The following is a 20,427-nucleotide window of genomic DNA, read 5'->3' on the forward strand; positions in this document are numbered from 1 at the left end:
CTCTATATATATATATATATACGCCGATCTGATCAGTCCCGGATATGGCCCTTAGGTGATAACACTCTGATTGGGGTAGAGCGCAAATTTGCGGAGAGAGCCGAAACGGACAACGATGACATAAGCGCAAATTTCGAGACGGCTTGAAATATTATCTCCGTGTTAGGTGATGTCGATAACGAGAAAGAGAGTGTTCAGGACAATGGCTGTCGGAGTTGCCCGGTGCAATGGTGATTGTGAGTGGAACGGGGCAGGATTATGCCGTGAGGTGTAGGCAGAGGCGTTTAAGAGATATTGAACCGTTACTTGTACGAAGCTGGCTATCGTTGAGGTGGTGTACCAGTGAAAAGTCTGGATATCGTATAAGGTGATGTTATAAAAATCACTTTGTACCGATATGACGCGACCGCTTTCAGATAAAATTTTGAGAGTAATCCAGGCTAGATCGGGAATTATAGTATGAATAAAGTTTGGAAAAGGGCTGTGTGTTTTTCCAAAGTGTTCACTTGCCATGCACAACTGAAAACGACGAGAACTTCAAGCCTCTTGGCAAGATTCTTGGCAGAGCAGGGTTAGCTCACGTGATTAGTTGCAGGTTATTTTGGATCACGTGCACGCTATATATTGAATATATATTACGAATCCTCACCTATCAGTCAAAAGTTGGCTAACTAACTGCTACTACCTCTACGACCCGTTTACATCCATAACGCATTCATCTTCCAGAATTATGTTTGCCAGACTTGCGACCCAAACATTCGCAAGAGCACCCACACCATGGGCCAGACTCCTGAGTACTGAGACCAGACAGGCCATCACATCCGCCATCAAATCTGCGCCGGTTGTGCTGTTCATGAAAGGAACGCCAGAGTTCCCACAATGTGGATTTTCTAAAGCTACCATCGGCATGCTTGGGCAACAAGGCGTTGACCCGCTAAAATTTGCCGCCTACAATGTGTTGGAAGACCCAGAACTGCGCGAAGGTATCAAGGAAATTAGTGAGTGGCCAACCATCCCACAGCTGTACGTTAACGAGGAGTTCGTTGGCGGATGCGACATAGTCATGAGCATGGCTCAAACCGGAGAACTCACCAAGCTTTTAGAAGACGCCAAGGCCTTGGTGCCTGAGGAAGACGAAGAGTAAAGGTGATTTTTCTCGTTCACTAGCGTCAATTATCTATTCAGCCAAAAAATGTGTTCTCGTGCCTTTAGACTTGTAAATAATTAATCTTTTATTACAAACTCCGCTTTAAGGTGATTAACGAGAACTATGGGACCCCACCAAGGTTTCTTTATATTCGTCGACTCTGAAAGGCAGGCAGCTTTCTGGAGGGATGGCAAAGCGCTTGCAATTCGGCTCTCAATAGAGACCGGAGTCGACGGCTACGAGACTCTTTTAGTTTTTACTTGAAAACGCGATATTGTGGGAGTAGAAGCACGAATGGTGAAGAGCACCCACTCCAAGTATTTCCGCTTAAAAAAATGTTATCCAGATGTCGATCATATCGCAGTGTATTCACACTTGAATGTCACTGGGTGTTACCTCACACCAAATTGGCTAGCGATTAAATTTACTAGCTAATGCAGATTCAATCCGAGTCCATCATTCGATTGCTTTGTTTTAGAAGGGATCTTTACTGGTTAATAGGTAGCTTACGATAATGAATTTTCATTTAAAGTGTCAATAGGTCTTTCCTGACGAAGCCGCTAGGAACCTGGTGTAGCTGTCAGTTGGTTTACCTGTATGACGTCCTCATTCATGTGAAGCGTTTCTAGTTCCTGTCCAAGACCTTTGCACAAGTCGGTACCTTGTTTTCTCCACAAGCATATTTGTTCGTAGTCACAGTAATTGCAATACGTTAGCATGTTTCTAACGGTAGGTTTAATGGGTTCAATATTGCGTTTACCAAACCAAAACAATGCACTTTGAGTACTATGGTGCTTGATGTCCTCTAATTTGTATTCAAATGCCATTCTGTGAAAATTCGCGTTACCAGAATAATATTCTATCATCAAATTCTTAGAAAGGAATGGACCCACGTTCGTGTACATCTGCGCAAGACGTGCAGCAAAATAACGTAGAGTCAATGGCGTTGCCCATTTGACAAATAAATCAGAATAGCGTTCATGAGTGTCTGCCTTTTTTATAACACTTCGGAAACTCTCTAAATTGTACTCGTACTTTGGAGATTTGATGTCTCCATAGAATTCATCGAAAGGAGCAAACCCAATGGGGGAACCATTTTGTAGCCGCTTCATATCGTGGGCTATAACAGAACTCGTTTCCATCAACACAACTAGTTTGGCTGGATTGATAGGCGCATCCACGTCGATACCTCTTTTTCTGGCGTTCATAAGAAGTCTCTCGTACGTACGAGAAGCCTCCGTACTCAGACCTTCTAAAAAATATCTGTAATACATCACTTGAATCTTCGAAGCGTTCACAACAGAGCTCTGCTGAGGGATTGTCTTTGTAGATCTTGTCTTGACGTCGCTGACGATGACTTCAAGGTCATTGCCCGATCTTTGTATTGTACCGTTCAAGCTCTGTAAGATGGTTTTGATGTCTTTTCCGGAAACATCGTCACTCAAGAGTGGCGTTGGTGTGGGATCTTTTGCGTTTCGCCGTTTTAACACCAAATGATCAATTATTCCGCTGACAAGAACTGCGTCTTCTTCTGTAACGTCTCCATCAAGCTGACAGTCTCTAGAGCTCAAATAACCATGGCACAGAATTTCTCTTGCTTGTCCTGTCTGGAAAAGCGCAAGAAGCCGAATCATAGTTTGGAACCAGCTTTCCGCCAGTGTGTGCGTAGCATCTTGCGGTACTTCAGTGCCAAGCTCTTCCTTGAGTAGTTCAACACTGGATGGAATAACATGTGCCTCATCCTCGAGTCTTTGATGTTCACGGCGGCCAACAGCGACTTGCCCGTGTTCATAGATAGGGATCTGTGAATAAATATCGTAGGTCTCTCGAAGCTCGCACCACCTCTTGGTCAACAGCTTTGTTACTGACAGCCTGGGCGTACCCGCAAACTCTAATTTTCCACTCACTGGGTCTATTTTGGCTCGTGCCTGTGCATCTAAATAAGGGTTCTTGAGCTTCTCGGGGAGATGATATGATAGAAAAGCTGAATTTTCCTCATCTTTAAACAGTTTGCGAACTTTTGGTAATTTTCTGTCTAAGTACGCCTTGCGGCTTTTGGATACACTGCTGTCGGGTTTCGAAGAGCAATGGCGGAAGAATGGTAGGTCATCAAGTATTTGAAGTTCTTCCTCAGATGGAATCAAATTTCCGCTGAGGGTCACCGAGTCTGCTAGTTTGGAAACCTTTGGTGAATGAATACTCCTCCGAATAACATGGAGACCAATTGTGCGCATACCGCTAGCATGCTCATTTAGCTTATCTGCTCTTTTGATCTAGCGACGTTGGAATGGTCTTTCAGCATAGGAAGCTGGAAATTATGATGTCAAAATTTCGAGAAACTTGAAGCGTCACATGAGAGAGTAAGGCAGGCTGAAGAACACAGCGGATTGTGAAGTCGTCCATATAACGGCAATCGTGTTCGGTATATACTCATTGGGCACTGTCTGCGACGTTACCCAAAATCATTCCTGAGTTTTAGCCTAATCATTTTTATGGAAACGAAAGTGACTTACACTGTACTAAACATCAATAATTATGAAGATCAGAGCGAACAAAGCACCATCGAAGCCATGGTATGCCAACACATTACGTTTCGTGCTCAAAGCAATACCAACCTTTCTGGTAACGTAGCAGTGACTAACGTTCACTGCATATACAAAAAAAAGGTATCTTATAATACTTACATGGATTGAAGTACATATCTACGTCTCTTGTTCTTATAGAAAGAGGCTAATGAGTTCAAGCACACCGCCTCCTATCAGTAGAAACAGAAGTCCGAAGACCCAGTAGTTGGGCAAGGCCAGCGAGGATTTGGACTCAGTTTTTTTGGCTTTGCCTAGTTTCTTCTCGTTCCGCTTGGCAAACTTTTGGTTGGCAATTCTTTGTTTAGGAGTTTGAACTGCCATTTTGTTAAGTGTGCTAAAACTGGAAGGTTGAGATTATGGGTTCAATCCTAATGCTGCGGTGTGTGAGTAGATGTGCCCTGGTGGAACCATGTTATTAACGCTTCGTGTTATTTTCGAGATCGAAGTCCCTTTGGACGAGGGACCGGACCTTTCTGAAGTCACATGACCTTTGTCGTTGTAAGATAAAACGCTTCAACAGATCGGAGTTTGCCATTTACAACTAAAACCTGGTTATTTCTTCACGGGTGGTGGACGCGCCTCGACTGTAGTCTTGTCTTTCGTCAATTTACTTCGATTCAAGCGGAAAGGTCTCGTTCTTACCGATGTTAGAACAATTCCGAGAATGGTGTAAACGGAAACGCTTGACTCAACTTGTAAGATCGTCTTCCATAAGCTAGATAGGGCACAGAAATCACAATGGTATGTTTTTAGCTGGTGTGACTACCGCGCACGTAATGTGTGGTTTAATACTGCTTTATTCTCTTTGGCTAGGAAAGGTGCTACTCTGTTACCTCAATACCGGATAGATACACTTGATGAACACAGCAAGAAAAAAGCTTTAATTGTTGCTTTTGCTGCCGCGACTTCTGCTAGCACTTCATTTTCGAACGGCTAAATCGATTCGCTATCTATCGTACTTTTTCCACCCAGGACAGAAATTCGAAATTCATAGTAATGAAGGTTTTGTATGGATTAATATGGGTAGTTTGGAATGAGATGATGATTCTTAGCGTCCTGTAAGACACGGGCCGCACAAAAAATGACCGAGCAGATTGCGGATGCAACGCTGGGACTACAAAATATGTGCATCAAGCATCCGTTCAAGAGTCGAGAATACAAATTGCACAGACTGAGGATTACTTACACGAAACTTCGTGGAGGCTCGAGAAGTAAAGCTGCGGTCGAGTACCGTGGTATCTTTTGTTAAACGTCAGATTATATGTGAGTGAAGATCACGCGTCCCGATGACAGCGTCAGAATAGAGAAATAATAAAAGATTTGAAGAAAAAGGTGCTCCTATTGCTGACGGGATCAGAGCCCATAGAAATTGTCTCATATTTTCGGGCCTACAAAAAAGAATACCAAACCGCATGGTGTACCCTCTTATGTGAGACGCCGGATCGAGTATCCGGTGGCTGCTGTTAGCGACATACGTCATCAGTACATCCTGAAGTAATTCAGCAGGGCAACGGACGGATGTCCTTCTGCCTTTCATAAGTGTGTTTTTGACGACGTATATATCCTCATTTCTTCTCACTCTGCGGTAAACAAACGTTTGCGCGCGTATAATGATGAATCTGACAACCAGGCAAGTTTTAGACGTACTTCGTTCGACACTCCTTCTCCTCCAACTATGAAGCGACACCATCGTGCAAAGTGATATATCATCTTTTTCTCTACAGTTCAACAAAAAAACAACGTAGAAACTAGGTGTCTTGAACGGTTGTTTCGAAGAGGAAGTATGCACGGGAAGTTTTTTGGAGCTCTTGCTACGATGTAAAGGAAGCCCCAACACCATGTGCACAGTAGTTTCGAGTGACATCTCACGAATGACACAGACATAGATTGAAGCGCTAAACGGGTGTGCCGGTTTTCCGGTTCAAAAGTGTTCTAGAACAAAAAAAAAGCGATCTTGCATGTACCTCCCCACCCGCTTTCTGAGTAGCCAACGGCTTTCTGTATCTTACTACCGGCGATCTCGAGATAGCCAGTCTGCCATTGTTCCTTGTTTCTTTTTAGCGCCCATAGGCACCCAATGATCATCCATGCGGGAGCCCTGCATAAACAATTGCCTACAAAATCCCCAGCAGGCACTTGTCGCTAGATACTACCGAGACATTGTCTTTCTCGAGCATTATGCATCGCGAAAAAGTTTCAGGTGGTGAAAAAAAAAATTAATATTCCCGTGGCTTGCTGCTTGCTTACTGGGCAAAAAACAGGCAAGAACAGTAATTATACACCAGCAGCGTAACCAGCAGACTCTGATAACTCTTTTCGGAAGTGCGTCAACAGTTGCAAGGTCGCGTTCCGTTTCGTGCTACGACCTCCACTAAGGAGAATTTACCACGAACCCACGAAACAAGTGATGAACGCGACGAGATCTTCTCGCAACAGATTCGAAACAGTAGTTTTACCGGTTTAGAGTGGTGCACGTCACTTTCAATCGACCAGCTAGCTACACTCAGTCTACTAAGTTGCCAGAGTTGCAATAAAAGCTCCGCAGTTGGGTTGTGTACGAGGATTACTGAGCGGAAAATGCAACTGGGCGTAGCGGAGCGTAGATTTTGGAGTCGCCGACTCTCGAACGGGAATGTTTTTGAAGGCCTGAAGCCCCCATAAGAGAGGATAAACAGGAAAAGTTTGGGAAATTATTACAAGATTTCGTCTCTTCTACTTTTTGACAAACCAGCCATCTTAAAATTCACCTATTGGAAAAACCACCAAAAAAGCTACCACCAGCCACCACTTCCGGTATTCTTCTTCATCTCAGCTCAGCAGCAAATCGCGAACTTGTTTTTTTTTGGAAACGCTGGAATAACTCTAGTCTCCTAAAAACTCCCACACTCCTTTTATTACTGCGATTTTACATTCTTTTGCCTCCCCCCACACCCCCCACGTCGGTCGATTCGAAGAACATTCACTTACTCAAGATCTTAGTTTGAGCTTTCATTCTTTTCAATCCTCTCAAACAACGTTAGAAGCTTCTTCAGCTCGCCACACTCATTTCAACCATTTTACATTCATTTTATCGAGTCACCAACTATCGTTGTCACTCCTTTCGATATGAAGCTTTTCCAGTCTAGTGTTGCCGCAGCACTTTCGCTGGCACCACTTGTCGCTGCCACCTGCGATTTTGTCGGTGGTAACTACTACTGCTCCCAGACAGATGCTGTTGTTTATCAAAACGTCGGTTACTCGGGCTCCTACCTGGATGTCACCAGTATGGACGAGACGCAATGTTCTTGCTCTCAGGAATCCGTGTCTTTCGATGGCTCTTTGTCTCCTCTTAACGAGGAACTTTCTGTTCATTTCAGGGGTCCGCTAGAATTGTTGCAATTCGGTGTTTACTACCCATCTTCTGGCTCTTTGAATAAAAGAGAAGATTGTGACGTCGCTACTCGCCATCACGATCACAAGCGTGATGCTGCGGTTGCAGTTGTCCACGTCACCTCTACCATGTACGTTGACGGTAACGGCAATCCGGTTGCTTCCACCAACCCATCTGCTACTGCTGTTTATGCCACTTCTTCTTCGTTGGCCCCAGCTGCCACCACCACTTCTTCTTCGGCTGCCGCGCCTACCTCGAACTCCCATGCAGCAGCAAGCTCTTCTGCAACTGCTCCTCAATCTTCTTCGTCAAGCCAAGGAAAGGTCTCTTCTTCTGCATCCTCCTCATCTTCGTCGTCCGCTCCATCTTCTTCCTCGGGGTCCAACTCTGGTTCTGGCTGGAAGAGAGTATCTTACTACACTCCAGGCTCGGCCAGCAATTTGACCTTCATGAACCACCAAGGTGGTACCGCCGGTTCTGGTACCTGGTCTGCATGTTTCGGTAACTCGATCTCTTACTGTGCGGCAGATGGTGTGTCTGGTGCTGCTTCCCCTCAAGCTTTGAACCAAGTGACTTTGGCCTCCAACAAAGAGTACATGATCTTTTCCGGTGTCGACTGCTCAGACACCTCTTCTGGATCATGTGGCGTTACCCGTGATGGCATTCCTGCTTACCACGGTTTCGGTGGTGACACCAAGATGTTTGTGTTTGAGTTTTCCATGCCTCATGATTACTCTTCCTCTTACAATCAAGACATGCCTGCTATCTGGATGCTTAACGCCAAGATCCCACGTACGCTTCAATATGGTAACTCTGAGTGCTCGTGCTGGGGTTCTGGATGCGGTGAATTGGATCTTTTCGAAATTTTGTCCTCGGGTAGCGAGAAATTGATCACACACTTGCACGACGGCCAGGGAAATAACGGTAACAGCCAAGGTGGTGGTGGTACTCAGGATTACTTTGCTAGACCAACTTCCAACACTTTGAAAGCTGCCGTTATTTTCAATGGTGCTGACAAAACTTTGCACGTTGTGCAAGTCACTGGCAATTTCGATTCGAGCTTGAGTGCCAGTACCGTCCAACAGTGGTTGAGCCAAAGTGCATCGGTCGCTAACCTTGCCTAATATGGCCAATAGTGCAAAAAAAGCACAATTTTGTATAAAAAAACAAACCACCCCTTTCTAGCTTGCCGCTGGCAGTGTATTATTATAATTTGGATATTTCTGTGTTCTCAACCTTTGCGTTTTATATATGCTTATTGTATCGTCAAGCATAGAAATGAATGTTAGCTTGTAGTAAAGATGACGGACGGAAACTATTAGTGACAGGTTTAAAACCTTCCAACTTAAAGCGGTGCCACTGATGCTTTTTGTTATGATGGTCATTCACAAAACCACGTCTAAGAGCTAGGTTTTGAAATACAAATAATAGGTTATAGTACATGCTCGTAGATAAAATGTAAAATGAACCATCCGATACCAAATCAAGTGTCTATTGATTCTAAAAGTGTTATGATGGTGACGGTTTCCTTTGGAAAACTTGGTAAAAAATGAAGTTAGTCTAATGCTTTGCCCAAGAATGAGAACTTGGACTTAGAGTAGTCGCTGTTGCGTTCATAAAAGAGGAGACCTGCTGGTGATAAAACAAACAAACAAGTAAAAAAAGACAAAAGAGAAGGGTATTTGCGACATTGTCGTTAGTTTTGAGGGAGGGGTCTTGAGTTCGTTTTGTTTTGATCTCAAGACCATGCTTCTGCAACATTTCAGAGTACGCGAAAAACATCAAGTTCGAATGAACAGTGGGTGGTACATGAAAGCTTGTTTATTTGTGTGGATGGGGAAGGCTCAATCATCGCTCAAATCAGCATACTGATCAGAACTGTTGTTTTCCTCGAGATCTGGGGAAAAAAGTTGCACTGGGAGATTGGAATCCTTACGCAAACGTCTGTATTTGGATCTCATTTCTATTGAGTCTGCCTGGGTTTTTTGGTTTCCAGATAAGATACCCAACCAGACCAAGCCACGTTTCATGGTCTTGACAATACGACGGGCTCCACCGCCGGATCCAAGCCAGCAGTAAAAACAGTATTCGGCGTAAAGTACCAAGAAAGCCACGATGAAACCTAGAATCACACAGGCCAGAATGTGATGCGCTAAGGATTTAATAAAATTGGCATCATCGAGATGCCAGGACGAACCTTGTGAAATGGAAAAAAACGAATATGTGTGTTTTTTGTAGTCCGCAGGCTGTAAGATACGCACAACACCATTTTCTGGTACACCCCATCTTTTGTATTGTTTCCAAATAACGCTTACAAAAAGCGGTCCTGTAGAAAACATAATAGTGATGTATGGGACGAGCCAATTACGATCGTATTTTTTCAAAGACGCAATCACTTTGAGGAAGAAGGGATGGTTAGGAACGGAGCCCATCACGTCGTTGGAGATACCGGTAGGACTGGTTTTCCGTGCAAACGCGGGGACGGTCAACAAAGGGTCAAGCTTACGTCTGCAGCCGTCGTCGAGGTCGATGTACACGCCGCCGAAATGGGCAAGCAGGAAATAGCGCAGGGCGTCGGCACGCTCGATGGGGTAGCGGTAGTTGTCGAAAGTTTCTAAGAACCAGCCGTACTCTTCCTTGATAAACTGGCGGGCGGTTTCGTCGGTCCAGAGCTTGTAGTCGTAGTCCGGATGCAGGTCGATGCAGCGCTGCTGGCCCTCGCGCCAGTGTTCGGGCACGTCGGCGGTCTTGTAGGTTTGGTGGATGATTTTGGGGATGAGTTGGGGCTTGGCTTCTACGCCCTCTGGAGGGTTGAGGTCTATGTCGAGGAGGGCGTCTTGGAAGGCGTCGTCGATGGCCAGCGTGAGCAGGTCGAACGTGAGATACAGCAGCACGACGACGACGACCAGATGCGAGTAGATCATGTATTTGAGTTCTTGGCGCATTTTTTTCGGGTTGAGTGGGAAGCTAAGAAAGGAGTGACGATGGGCACGACAAACAAAGTTGTGGGAACGGCCGGGACAGGTCCAGATTCAACGTAGGGAAGAAAACCGAGGGCGAGGCACAAACACTGGATTGTATAAGAAGCACAGTTCCACAGTTTCCACGAATAATCCTGGAGTTTTGGTGTATTTTCAGGTGCGTTTCAACAACACAGCACGGTCTTAAAAGGCTAAAAACCGGTTAGCAGAACAACAGCAGCTGTGAAGAACTAGAACACTTGGCAAGCGGAAATCTTGAGTAGAAAACACCTTTTTCGATGAGCTTTCAGTATTGGAATGTGAATTTCACTTTTCAAGCACTATCAATAAACTTTACAAGCACTTTCAGTAAAGTAGTAAAGTAGTAAACTCAGTAAACTAGTAAACTCTCACTAAACTCTCACTAAACTCTTAGCAAACTCTCAGCACACTTTCAGCACACTTTCACTTTGATCTATCTTGAAGTGTCACTTAAACTGTCACTTAAACTGTCAACTTCGAGTTTCTAAAACTACTACTAGACCTACTCTTACATCTACTACTACCAATCTTAACTTAAAGAACCGGTAATGGGGCTTCAGCCCTCTCACAGTTAAACTATCTTCGTCTGAAATTATCACGCTACCAAAACAGCATCAACATTACCACCACCACCATCACCACTACCACGACTACTACTATTACTACTACTACTACTACTATTATTACATTGCCATGGTGTTTAAGCTAAGATTTTTTTTTTTTTCAATTTTCAGCCTCAGGAGCTGTGGAAAAGAAAAGAAGCGGTGAGTTTGTGGTTGTTTTGTTTGGGGGCTGGGATAAGCCTCTCGTGGTCGCGGGTGAGGGCGAGGGTGTTTGGGTGGAGGGTGTGGGTGGCTGGGTGGAGGGTGTGGGTGGCTGGGTGGAGGAGTCGAGGGGTATGGTATTTGGGTGGATGGGTGTTGAAAACAAAAGGTGTGTGGGTGGCTGGGTTTCTGAGAGTATTCAGGGTAACTGGGTGGAGGAACGTTGGATGACTATGTGTAAGGCTTATCTGGATGGAGACGAATTGGTGTTTGGGTGGAGAGTTTCCAAATGGCTAAGTGGAGAAATGGTGACTGGGTGTAAGTGTGTAGCCCGCATGGTGTGTGGGTGTAGGAGTAAGAGAGTTTCCAACGACAGTGTGACCAGTGACTTGTCGGTGGCTGGGTTGAGTGAATTTCGTGGGCCTGGGGCATCTTCATTGAAGTGGTAAAGTTGGTAGAATGTGACTGGATGTAAGGTTCATGTCTGGTGGAAAAATCACCAATTCTGTCCACAAATCCGCTTGATTATAATGCTCATTGGATAAGACCATGCTGGATAGAAAGATTCAATTGCTACCAATCCGGGCGCGAATCCTAGTATCCAAAAGTCAACTTGTTTGCCTGAGACGAGGTACGTGGTCAGATGAGCTAACTCCGCTGCAATATCCAATCTCAGAACAAGAAAAAAAATATGGAAGGAAGGCCCATCGATTAGCGTTAAGTCGGTAAATTCACGTCGTTCAAGAGATCTGAATCTACCGTCAACAGCTTTCGCGGCAAAGATCTTGGAGGGTCGAGGTCTTCAAGGCAGATTCGTGGCTTGCGAATCCGTGACCGTAGAACACGATAGAGTTCCAATATGGGGACCAGGACGGGGGACGAATCCGGCGAATCCGACTTTTTTGGCCGCGAATCCTGTCATATTCTACGGTTATGGATTCGTGACTTTACCACGAATCCGTCACTATATACGCGGTGGGAACCTCCAGCCTTCAAGTTTCCTTGCCGCCAAAGCTGTTAGACGACAATGTTCAGATCTCCCCAACGTACTTAGGAGATCCACCGGCCTACACTGATCGATGGCCTTCTATATATTGATTATTCTTCTATTTGACATGGTGCTACTCAAAACAACTCAAGCTGCGGCGTAAGAGAACTATGGGATGCGTGAGTCTTTATAGTTTCATATAAACAAGTTAACATTCAAATGCGGGCTAAATTAATTAAACCAGCCGGATTCGCGCCCGGATTCGTTTGAATTTAATCGAATCCGTGAGCATTCCAAACGAGTGGATTCGTGAACCAGGATTCGTGATTCGTCCCCAGTCCTGATGTGACTCGGGGGAGGAATTACGGAAGAGTGGTGAAATGGCAAAGGTATTGAGTCTCGACTACGTCGGCAGTGTTCGAGTTGCTAAACTGTTTAGTTTGTTCAGTCATGATTTGCTCTAAGTGAATCGTTATGGCTATGGATTTCACTTAGCTCTCCATGGTTCTTTTGGTTATAAGGAATGTACATCCTGTTTGACCAACAATAGTATACAATCGGTGACGATCTTAAACTCAGCCATTGGTGAAGATAACCTAATAGAAGTTCTGGATTGCTTGCAGTTTATGCATAGCGTTGACGTATTGTTGCTTCCTATCTCTACCGTTGGTACATTTCACCTTAGCGCTTAATATGTCATTGTAGACTAATACGTCATTTCCTGATTACCTAATTTGGCACTATTCCATAAGTTTACCAATCCCAACGGTTATGATCACCTACAATACCATTCACAAAGTCTCGTAATAAGGCGTTACATTTCAATGACTAGTAAGTCGAAGGGATCTTTCTAGTAAAACTATAAGCAGGGTCAGTGACTCAGCGCTCTTTTCGCAAAAGTGTTGAGTTTTTTAGTTCATGTTTGATGCATTGCAGAACTTGAGTACCTGACACTCTTTTTGAACACAAGAAAGAAGGTTGTAAGCCGTCTTCATGTGACAAATAACTTAATGTTACCGCTGAAGATGAATGATTATATCCGCGATTCTACTCGTGATATTCTAAACGGCTACTCGCGATTCTACTTGTACTCGTCCCTGTCTTGATACCCAGCGCGAATCCTCTTTAATTAATCTATCCAGCATCCAAAGATTTATCAGTCCTATAGTAGAGAGCTTGTAAGACCTACGGGTAGACAAAAGGAAACAGGATGAAGTTACGTTTTTTAAAAACAGTTTCCATCTGGGTGAACCATCTGGTAAATAATTTCTTGTTGCTCAGATGTTTCGAACATCCAGGTAGAATTACATCCTTGGTGAGTAAAATTGCAGATGTACTTACGTACGTTGTGTGATTTGGGAGGATGTGGAATACGCGTAAATTGCGGGATCGTCGTGTAACCAACCTTCGCGATGCCCAACTTGCATGATCCAGGCGAACCATGGACGCAACCGAGCTTGATGGGCCATCAATAGATTCACCCGTCGATACAACAAATGATTTAAGCCCTCAAATCATAGAGGATGTTCGTCCTGCTTCCCCAGTGGTGGAGCATTCGACCAACAGCTCGAATACAACAAATGAAAATAGCAGTGCAAGTGGTCTACTGTATGAGGACAACTTTCATTCTCTTCTAGTCCCCAGTGAGCTGTCGACTATACGGCACCCAAAGGAAGCTGCTGCTAAGTTGGGTATTGCCATTGATGAATTGATCAGAAAAAACGGCTACAAGACCTTAGATGAAGGTAAAGAGTTCAGATTTCGGTGGGATAACACGTCAGCCTACTACTTGGCAAAGAATTGTCTTCAAATAGGTCCCTTTTTAGGATTTGAAAATTTAAAACCAAATTCGTCATCGAAATTGGAACCCAGCTCTCTAATTTCCCTTAAGTGGTGCTGTATCTGGTACAACCTTTTGTTGTCGATAAAATTCAAAGACAAAAGAGTTCCTACAGAATCCCAATTGCGGACGAAGTTCAAGTACTTGATGGAGATAGCTAACACTAAAATAAATGCCATCACGACCGGTGATGAGAGGAACCCTTGCGCCATAACGGGTGATGATAAAACTGATGAGATTATAGAGGATCTAATGAAACTCAAAAATGCCGCAGACGACCGCCGAACAGAGCTCCCAAAGCTGGAAATGCAGCGCCAGTCTCAAAAACGGGCCCTCTGTTACAAGTCTCAAAAACGGGATCTCTGTAACAAGTCTCAAAAACGGGCCCTCTGTACCAATTCCCTGCCACAAGTTGCGCAAAACCTGGAACAGACAAATTCAGATAGCTCCTTTTCACCTATAAATGATGTAAAAGCACCCAATGTGCGGACTATTATCAAAAGGCCTAGGGTTAACCGTTCTATGATCAAAAGGCCTAGGGTTAATCGTTCTATGATCAAAAGGCCTAGGGTCAACCATTCTATCGAAGATATGAGATCAGATGCGCAACTTTTACATGTTTCCGCAGGTATTCAACTGATAACTTCTCACATGCTGCAGTCTTTGATGGCAGCGTTTGGAGACATGAAGCAAGCTGGTCAGGAAAAGAACGAGAAAATTCAGAAGGCCGAGGAAGAGAAGGTGGCTCTCCAGATGCTCTTTGAGGAAAGAAAAATTAAGATAGCGGAAGAGAAGCTCGCTATTGAGAGAGAAAAGATCGCTTTCGAAAAACACAAATTTGACATATCGCAAGTGGCTATAATATCAAGCGTTCTTCTTGGGAACAAAGACAAGTCTGCCAGCATCAATGTGGACGTGGAAAAGCTTTTACTTAAAACGTTGGGCTCTCTCACAGGATAGGAAACCCAGCCTTGAAAATAAAAGTTTTACACAACATACGAATTCGGAACTTCTGCCTTTCTTAATTATGTTCCATGCTCATTCAGATGATCAAATACCATGCTCATCAGGATGATCAAATTCCATGCTCATCAAGATGATCTAAATCAATCTTTGCGTGTTGCTTTGAGTAGAAACTCCCATTCCCATCGGGGTCGATCAGAATACCGTCAAAAAGCTTAGGAAACTCGATTCCACTCACTTCAACTGTTGGGGGGCTGATTTAAAGTGCTTTGATGCCTGAGATTCCTCCAAACAGTGCTTGATGTTTGTTAAAAATACCGCCATAGGAAATTAAGCACTACATCCCCTCACACCTCCCATTTTTAAAACACCATTACCGTTGAAGATCCGGAAGTTGTTTTTTACAGCTCCAAAGAACCACTCGATCGAAACACGAGGTGTTGACATAATCCTGTTCTGCTTTTTTTCTTCTGGGGTCAGCATTTGACCTTTGAATGCGACTAAGAAAACGTCAGAACTTTGGTATGCAGGATCCCCGGGCGTCCTGTATTGTTGGTTGTCAACTTTCAAGGCAGATTTGAGCCTATCATATAAGCCGCTGTACATGAACATGAATGAATCATGCTGACTACCCGCAAGATCGATACAAATTCCATCGGGGGTGGCGACTGCTTGGTATTTTAAAATATGTGTCTTTTCATGGCCACTGTAAACAGTTTTGGGCATCACCGTGCCCGTGCTGAGCATGCTTACGAGACCGGGCAATTTTCATATGAGTACCATCAATAAAAGCGACAATCCTTGTGCCGTCAATTGATTTATTGTCCTTCAAGCGCTCGGGTAACCAACTAGCGCTAGTGACAGATAATTTTAGTCTTATGACATGATACAAATAACAAGCAAGGAAGGAGACCACCCTAGAAATGGTCGATACTTCCCTTCTGCAAATGCCTGCAAGAACACTATACGTGCAGCCGTTGCGAATACGAACAAGGAAAATGAAGAAAAAGGATTCGTCAGGAGTCAAAGCGAAGCCCGCCACGTTGTACGGTGTTTTTAAGGCTTTTGCGATCTGGAATAACTGATTCTTGTGAAAACCTGTTAATTTCCGAAAGTCGACATCTGTATACTTCAACGAGAAGGCTCCACCCCTGTCGTAATCGCGATTACACCGAAATTTTTTATCTCAGGCTCTCACCTTTCTCGATGCCTCGGCCACAGCCTTTTCTATGAAAAATTGACGACGATCGATCTCGAGGCTCCATTGTTGTTCGAAAACAATTATTATTGTGTCTTCGAAAGCTTCAAAGACCAATTGCATTCCGATTCAGCACGGATACCTACAGAGTTACGAAAAGACAGATTCCCATGTTCACACCGGTATTAGTATTGTTCGGATTGGAAGTTTTGTAGAAATTCAGAAGGGCCATCAAACTGCAGATGCCTGTACAGGTACTCCAAATAGACCAAACCATGACCCTGGCGACGGATCTTTTCCAGCAACTGAACTTTTCTCTCCCAATTAGAAGACTCCATTCCAACGACACCAAGCTGAAATACATGAATTCAATTGCTGGCATTCTTCTACCGAGTCCATTTGATACATTACCAACGAAGGATTGGTTCGCGTCGCTGTATGATCTTTTGAGATTTTGGCGGTAAAGTTCATGATGCAACGCAAAACCTTTCGCTCAATACATATACGCGTTACAAGGACTGCTATCGCGCAGACAAAGTAACGTGCCTTCATCGTACCCGTAGGTCTTACAAGAGCACATTGTCCAGCCGCACTCTGTTTTCTGATAAAAGCCGCACCAAAAACTTCATGGTTGAAGTGACGAAAATAAGCGACTTACGGTCCTTAATATGAGCTACAAGGGAAAATGAAGCGACTGGATGGTACATTCAGAAACTGATATTTCCCTATTTTCGATAAATTATCAGTGTATCTTGGCAAAATACTAAACGAAACGGTCTCTGACAAGATATTTGCAAAGCAATTTGGGATGTGGCCATCAAAACTTCCATTCCGCATTGGGTTTACCAAGTAATGGCAACAGAACATACGCGCAATGCAAATATGATCACCGCGGTGAAGTGTTTAGCTTTGGAACATACCCCATTTCACCAGATATGCTGAAGCGCCTAAAGACTGTCTTGATTACGAAAGATTTACACTAAAATACACCTCACATGCATAAGGAACGTTGCTCCTGGAGCTCGAAAACCTTTATGCTCATGCCGTGATGACTTTTACAAAAGAAGATCTACAATGATCAAGTGACTAAATTTTTCGTTGACATTTACAACCATTCAGCTCAGTCGAATTCCAGTCCTTGCGAAATTTCAATAGTCTTGGTGGTGGAGGGAACATGAACCAATTCAAGCTCTCTGGCAAAGTTATGGTGAAAATGAAACTCGTCGGAGGATTTATGACCATTAGACTGGCGTAAACCGGAAGCGCCTCTCACGTTCAAAATGATACGACATTAGATACCCGTTAGAAGGTACTGGCGTAAACTCCGAGATCATCAGGCCAGTTTTTTGACGCTGCCAAGACAATAATTCACCAGTACACTCACAATAGAGCAGTGTTAAAAGTCACGGATTAGTTGAGGAACTGCTCAGCGGGGGCTGTATTTCAAGGCCGTGAGTTTTACTCTGGCGCTCATCGGCATTCTTGAATTCTACTAGCTTCGTAGGTACTTTGCCCTGAAAAACAGATGCCACCGGTTATACTAGCGACTACTAAGTTCTCGAAATTAGCTACCTCACACGATTGGCTCAATCTTCTTTCTCATGGATATGTTGGAGCCGCCTTCCAGAAAGGAAAGGCTCCTGGTTTCAATACCCTGACGATGGTAGAAATCATCACCAAGGCCTTGAACGTCCGCTGAGTAAAGTTAGTTCGGATAAATTAGCTTTGCAAGTTTGAAGAAGTTAAGTTCGAGTTTCATCCACTATCATTAACGAGACTACATAACTATTTGAAAGTAACGTAAAGTAGCGTGTCTCCTCAAATTCACATCGATAAACTACAAATGGTACGAAGCAGCTCCTACAAGCGACACCTTACAGTCTTAGGCGAAACGATCGTGTTCAAGTCACTGACATCAACCTAGGCGACGGCGTGATTTGGTTTCAACTATGTTGTGAATTTAGAAGATCGTCAACTTCAGCCCATTCATGTTCGTACCACTTACGTGTCCAACGCTAGTTTTTGAATTTTGTAGGAACAAACTGTGCGACAAAGATAACCTTATCCACATGAGGCATCTTTCTGACCCACGCCCTGCCTCAGTTATTGAAACTGCGAAAATTAGAGATGACCGCGCCCAGCGATCCTAGAGTTAGGACTCCATGAAACTTCCTCAGTTTTTTGGCGTGCTCTTCTTTTAACCTCACGACTGACCGTGAAAATATGGATGCATGACGGCTCTTTTCGCACTGATCCGGTTGATTGGATCGTAGGTCAGCAAATTTTGTAGGAGGTCAATACCGTGTGCATCAAGTGATGGAACCACCTGTGCCAAATCCTTCGGATGCCATTTAGGAAACTTTGGTTTGAAATCGGGCAAATATACAATATCAGGCCAGACGGTCTCACTAGGCGTTCCTAAGGTACGGAATATTTTGAAAATTTGGTCAATTTCACTGTCACCGCTGAAGATTGGCTTCCGGTTACACATTTCAGCAAAAATGCACCCAATCGACCATATATCAACTCCAGTGGAGTATTGTTTACCACCCAAGAGAACTTCAGGTGCACGGTACCACAAAGTAACGATCTCATGTGTGTAAGCCCTCAATGGTACACCGAAAGCGCGCGCTAGACCGAAATCGGCCAATTTCATGTTGCCATCGCGATTAATCAACAAATTCTGAGGTTTCAAATCACGATGCAAAATACGATGCGAGTGGCAATACGCGATACCTTTACACAATTGCATCATAAACTTCTTTATAATGTTGTCACCTAGTGGTTGCTCCTTTGGAATTGATTCCATGTATCTTTTCAAGTCTAGATCCAGAAACTCAAAAACCAGATACAGTTTGTGCGCGTCTGAGTGCACGATATCATATAGCCGAACGATATTATCGTCTTTGAGCTCCTTCAAAAGCGAAATCTCGCGGATTGCTGTACTGGGAACGCCTTCGTCTTCGCTTTCGAGTCTGATCTTTTTCAATGCAACTACCCTCTGACCGTGTCTCAAATCCAATGCCTTGTACACAACACCGTAAGTACCTTCACCCACTTTCTCGAGTCTTTTATAGTTGGCTAGCTCCGTCATGATGCTGGAAATTTTTCGGAGGTGGCACTCTTTCCAACAATGTAGTCGGCGTTCGAGGTTCTCTTGTCTTTTTGACGTGTAGACTGTCAACAGTGAACTTGATCCATCACGATTGTTATATATACTGTAAAAAATAGCTAAAACACGGTGTACGAACGAACAAAAGGTTCGAATCAGGTTACTCTACTGTTGTTTAGCATGTCTTGCAGCTTTGCGTAGAGCTCTTGTTCTGATACTCTTGTGCATTGTGTAGTTGATGGTGTTTGCAAGCTTGGAAAATACGCCGACGGTATTTTCAATGACAAAATGATAAATTGCATGGGACCAGTAAGGTGTCATGGTTGCGTAGCGTTCCTGCGCTCCGGAACGTCTTCCAACGCTTTTCAAAGTTGCAGCGACAAATTGAGCCGGGTTTGGGATCATCAAAGATGTTCTGCGGATCTTAGACATCGCGCTGGTGACTAGGTACGATAAAACAATCTCAACGTCCACATTTTGAGGCTTCAATTCCCCGGCAAGGGCAGCAGACCAAGCTTGCAAAAACGCTTTGGACCCTGAGTAGGTGGCCAACAGGGGAGTTGGGAGAAGACCGCCAAATGAACCCATTGTCAATATCAGACCTTTACAATGGGCATCTTTGGCGGATTTTACGATCAGAGGGGCAATCAATTGTGTGATTCTCAAAGTGGCAGTGTTATTGATTGTGATGATGTTGCGAAGCTCGTTTTCCTCGGTCTCTAAGAATGGCACTGGGATGCTGTGGCTTTGACCAACGTTATTGATCAACACGGTGATAGGAATGGCCGCGCAGATCTCCTTGACCTTGGTGTAGTTTTCAGAAGAGTCCTCCGCAACATCGATTGCACAGATCCGGACGTCAATGTTATAAGTTTTTTCGAATTCCGTTTTCAAGTTTTCCAGTTTGGAAAGGGTACGTGAGATGAGGACCAGATTGAAACCGCGTTTGGCCAATTGACGGGCGTATTCTTTGCCAATACCATCACTTGCCCCGGTAACCACACAGTATTTACCCTTTTTGGCCCCGTACTTGCGGAAATTGACGCCCGGCAAAACGAACAAATCTAGTAGTAAAGTAGAGAAGCTAAGCACAAAAGTTGTTGCTTTCAAGACACCAACAGCAAAAACAACCCACAAAACTGCGTCCAGCAGTTTGTGCTGAGATTTTAACGCAGTAAATTGAGAATCAAAAGACATCTCGAATGGTGTTTTAAGGTTCAGGTCTTTAATTTGAAGAAGTTTGTTTCTGTTTTGACGATTCAACACTTCATTTTGTTCAATTAATTAACATCAAAGCTATGTATGTCAGTATAGTTAAAAAGCTAGATCAACTAGTGAATAAACCAAGACATATTTGTATAAAACAACCGGGTGGGACATTCCAAGATCGCCGATGATTTTGGACCCTCTTGTAAAACGCATTGTAAACTCTTTTTTCGCCTGTACAAATCTCTTGCG

General features: G+C 44.0%; 9 protein-coding genes and 1 pseudogene across 10 annotated transcripts, besides 1 other annotated feature; 3 read left to right on the forward strand and 7 right to left on the reverse strand.

The window, feature by feature from the left end:
- Positions 1 to 730: 730 nt before the first annotated feature.
- On the forward strand, positions 731 to 1,144 carry GRX5 (LALA0S04e03972g1_1; the record flags this gene model as incomplete). The annotated part of the gene is made up of 1 exon (XM_022772731.1): positions 731 to 1,144. The coding sequence occupies one exon, from the start codon at positions 731 to 733 to the stop codon at positions 1,142 to 1,144; it is 414 nt and encodes a 137-aa protein (XP_022628166.1).
- A 563-nt stretch (positions 1,145 to 1,707) lies between these two features.
- Positions 1,708 to 3,381, reverse strand: EXO5 (LALA0S04e03994g1_1; the record flags this gene model as incomplete). The annotated part of the gene is made up of 1 exon (XM_022772732.1): positions 1,708 to 3,381. One exon carries the CDS (start codon positions 3,379 to 3,381, stop codon positions 1,708 to 1,710), a length of 1,674 nt encoding a protein of 557 aa, XP_022628167.1.
- Positions 3,382 to 3,864: 483 nt separating this feature from the next.
- Positions 3,865 to 4,053, reverse strand: YSY6 (LALA0S04e04016g1_1; the record flags this gene model as incomplete). The annotated part of the gene is made up of 1 exon (XM_022772734.1): positions 3,865 to 4,053. One exon carries the CDS (start codon positions 4,051 to 4,053, stop codon positions 3,865 to 3,867), a length of 189 nt encoding a protein of 62 aa, XP_022628168.1.
- Positions 4,054 to 4,984: 931 nt separating this feature from the next.
- Positions 4,985 to 5,596, reverse strand: LALA0_S04e04038g (LALA0S04e04038g1_1; the record flags this gene model as incomplete). Its single annotated transcript, XM_022772735.1, has 1 exon — positions 4,985 to 5,596. The coding sequence occupies one exon, from the start codon at positions 5,594 to 5,596 to the stop codon at positions 4,985 to 4,987; it is 612 nt and encodes a 203-aa protein (XP_022628169.1).
- Positions 5,597 to 6,837: 1,241 nt separating this feature from the next.
- Positions 6,838 to 8,226, forward strand: TOS1 (LALA0S04e04060g1_1; the record flags this gene model as incomplete). Its single annotated transcript, XM_022772736.1, has 1 exon — positions 6,838 to 8,226. The coding sequence occupies one exon, from the start codon at positions 6,838 to 6,840 to the stop codon at positions 8,224 to 8,226; it is 1,389 nt and encodes a 462-aa protein (XP_022628170.1).
- A 720-nt stretch (positions 8,227 to 8,946) lies between these two features.
- CSH1 (LALA0S04e04082g1_1) lies at positions 8,947 to 10,047 on the reverse strand (the record flags this gene model as incomplete). The annotated part of the gene is made up of 1 exon (XM_022772737.1): positions 8,947 to 10,047. The coding sequence occupies one exon, from the start codon at positions 10,045 to 10,047 to the stop codon at positions 8,947 to 8,949; it is 1,101 nt and encodes a 366-aa protein (XP_022628171.1).
- Positions 10,048 to 13,297: 3,250 nt separating this feature from the next.
- LALA0_S04e04104g (LALA0S04e04104g1_1) lies at positions 13,298 to 14,656 on the forward strand (the record flags this gene model as incomplete). The annotated part of the gene is made up of 1 exon (XM_022772738.1): positions 13,298 to 14,656. The coding sequence occupies one exon, from the start codon at positions 13,298 to 13,300 to the stop codon at positions 14,654 to 14,656; it is 1,359 nt and encodes a 452-aa protein (XP_022628172.1).
- Positions 14,657 to 14,989: 333 nt separating this feature from the next.
- On the reverse strand, positions 14,990 to 15,794 carry LALA0_S04e04126g (annotated as a pseudogene). Its single transcript is given in 2 exon segments — positions 14,990 to 15,373; positions 15,375 to 15,794. Coding segments are annotated over 2 exon segments (804 nt in total).
- A 724-nt stretch (positions 15,795 to 16,518) lies between these two features.
- Positions 16,519 to 16,952: a mobile genetic element (relic copy of Rover hAT-like DNA transposon).
- A 1,108-nt stretch (positions 16,953 to 18,060) lies between these two features.
- CDC28 (LALA0S04e04148g1_1) lies at positions 18,061 to 18,951 on the reverse strand (the record flags this gene model as incomplete). The annotated part of the gene is made up of 1 exon (XM_022772739.1): positions 18,061 to 18,951. The coding sequence occupies one exon, from the start codon at positions 18,949 to 18,951 to the stop codon at positions 18,061 to 18,063; it is 891 nt and encodes a 296-aa protein (XP_022628173.1).
- A 183-nt stretch (positions 18,952 to 19,134) lies between these two features.
- Positions 19,135 to 20,166, reverse strand: IFA38 (LALA0S04e04170g1_1; the record flags this gene model as incomplete). Its single annotated transcript, XM_022772740.1, has 1 exon — positions 19,135 to 20,166. One exon carries the CDS (start codon positions 20,164 to 20,166, stop codon positions 19,135 to 19,137), a length of 1,032 nt encoding a protein of 343 aa, XP_022628174.1.
- Positions 20,167 to 20,427: the final 261 nt, after the last annotated feature.

The sequence above is a fragment of the Lachancea lanzarotensis genome, scaffold LALA0S04 (assembly GCF_000938715.1).
Source record: "Lachancea lanzarotensis genome assembly LALA0, scaffold LALA0S04, whole genome shotgun sequence".
NCBI classification, from domain to species: Eukaryota; Fungi; Ascomycota; class Saccharomycetes; order Saccharomycetales; family Saccharomycetaceae; genus Lachancea; species Lachancea lanzarotensis.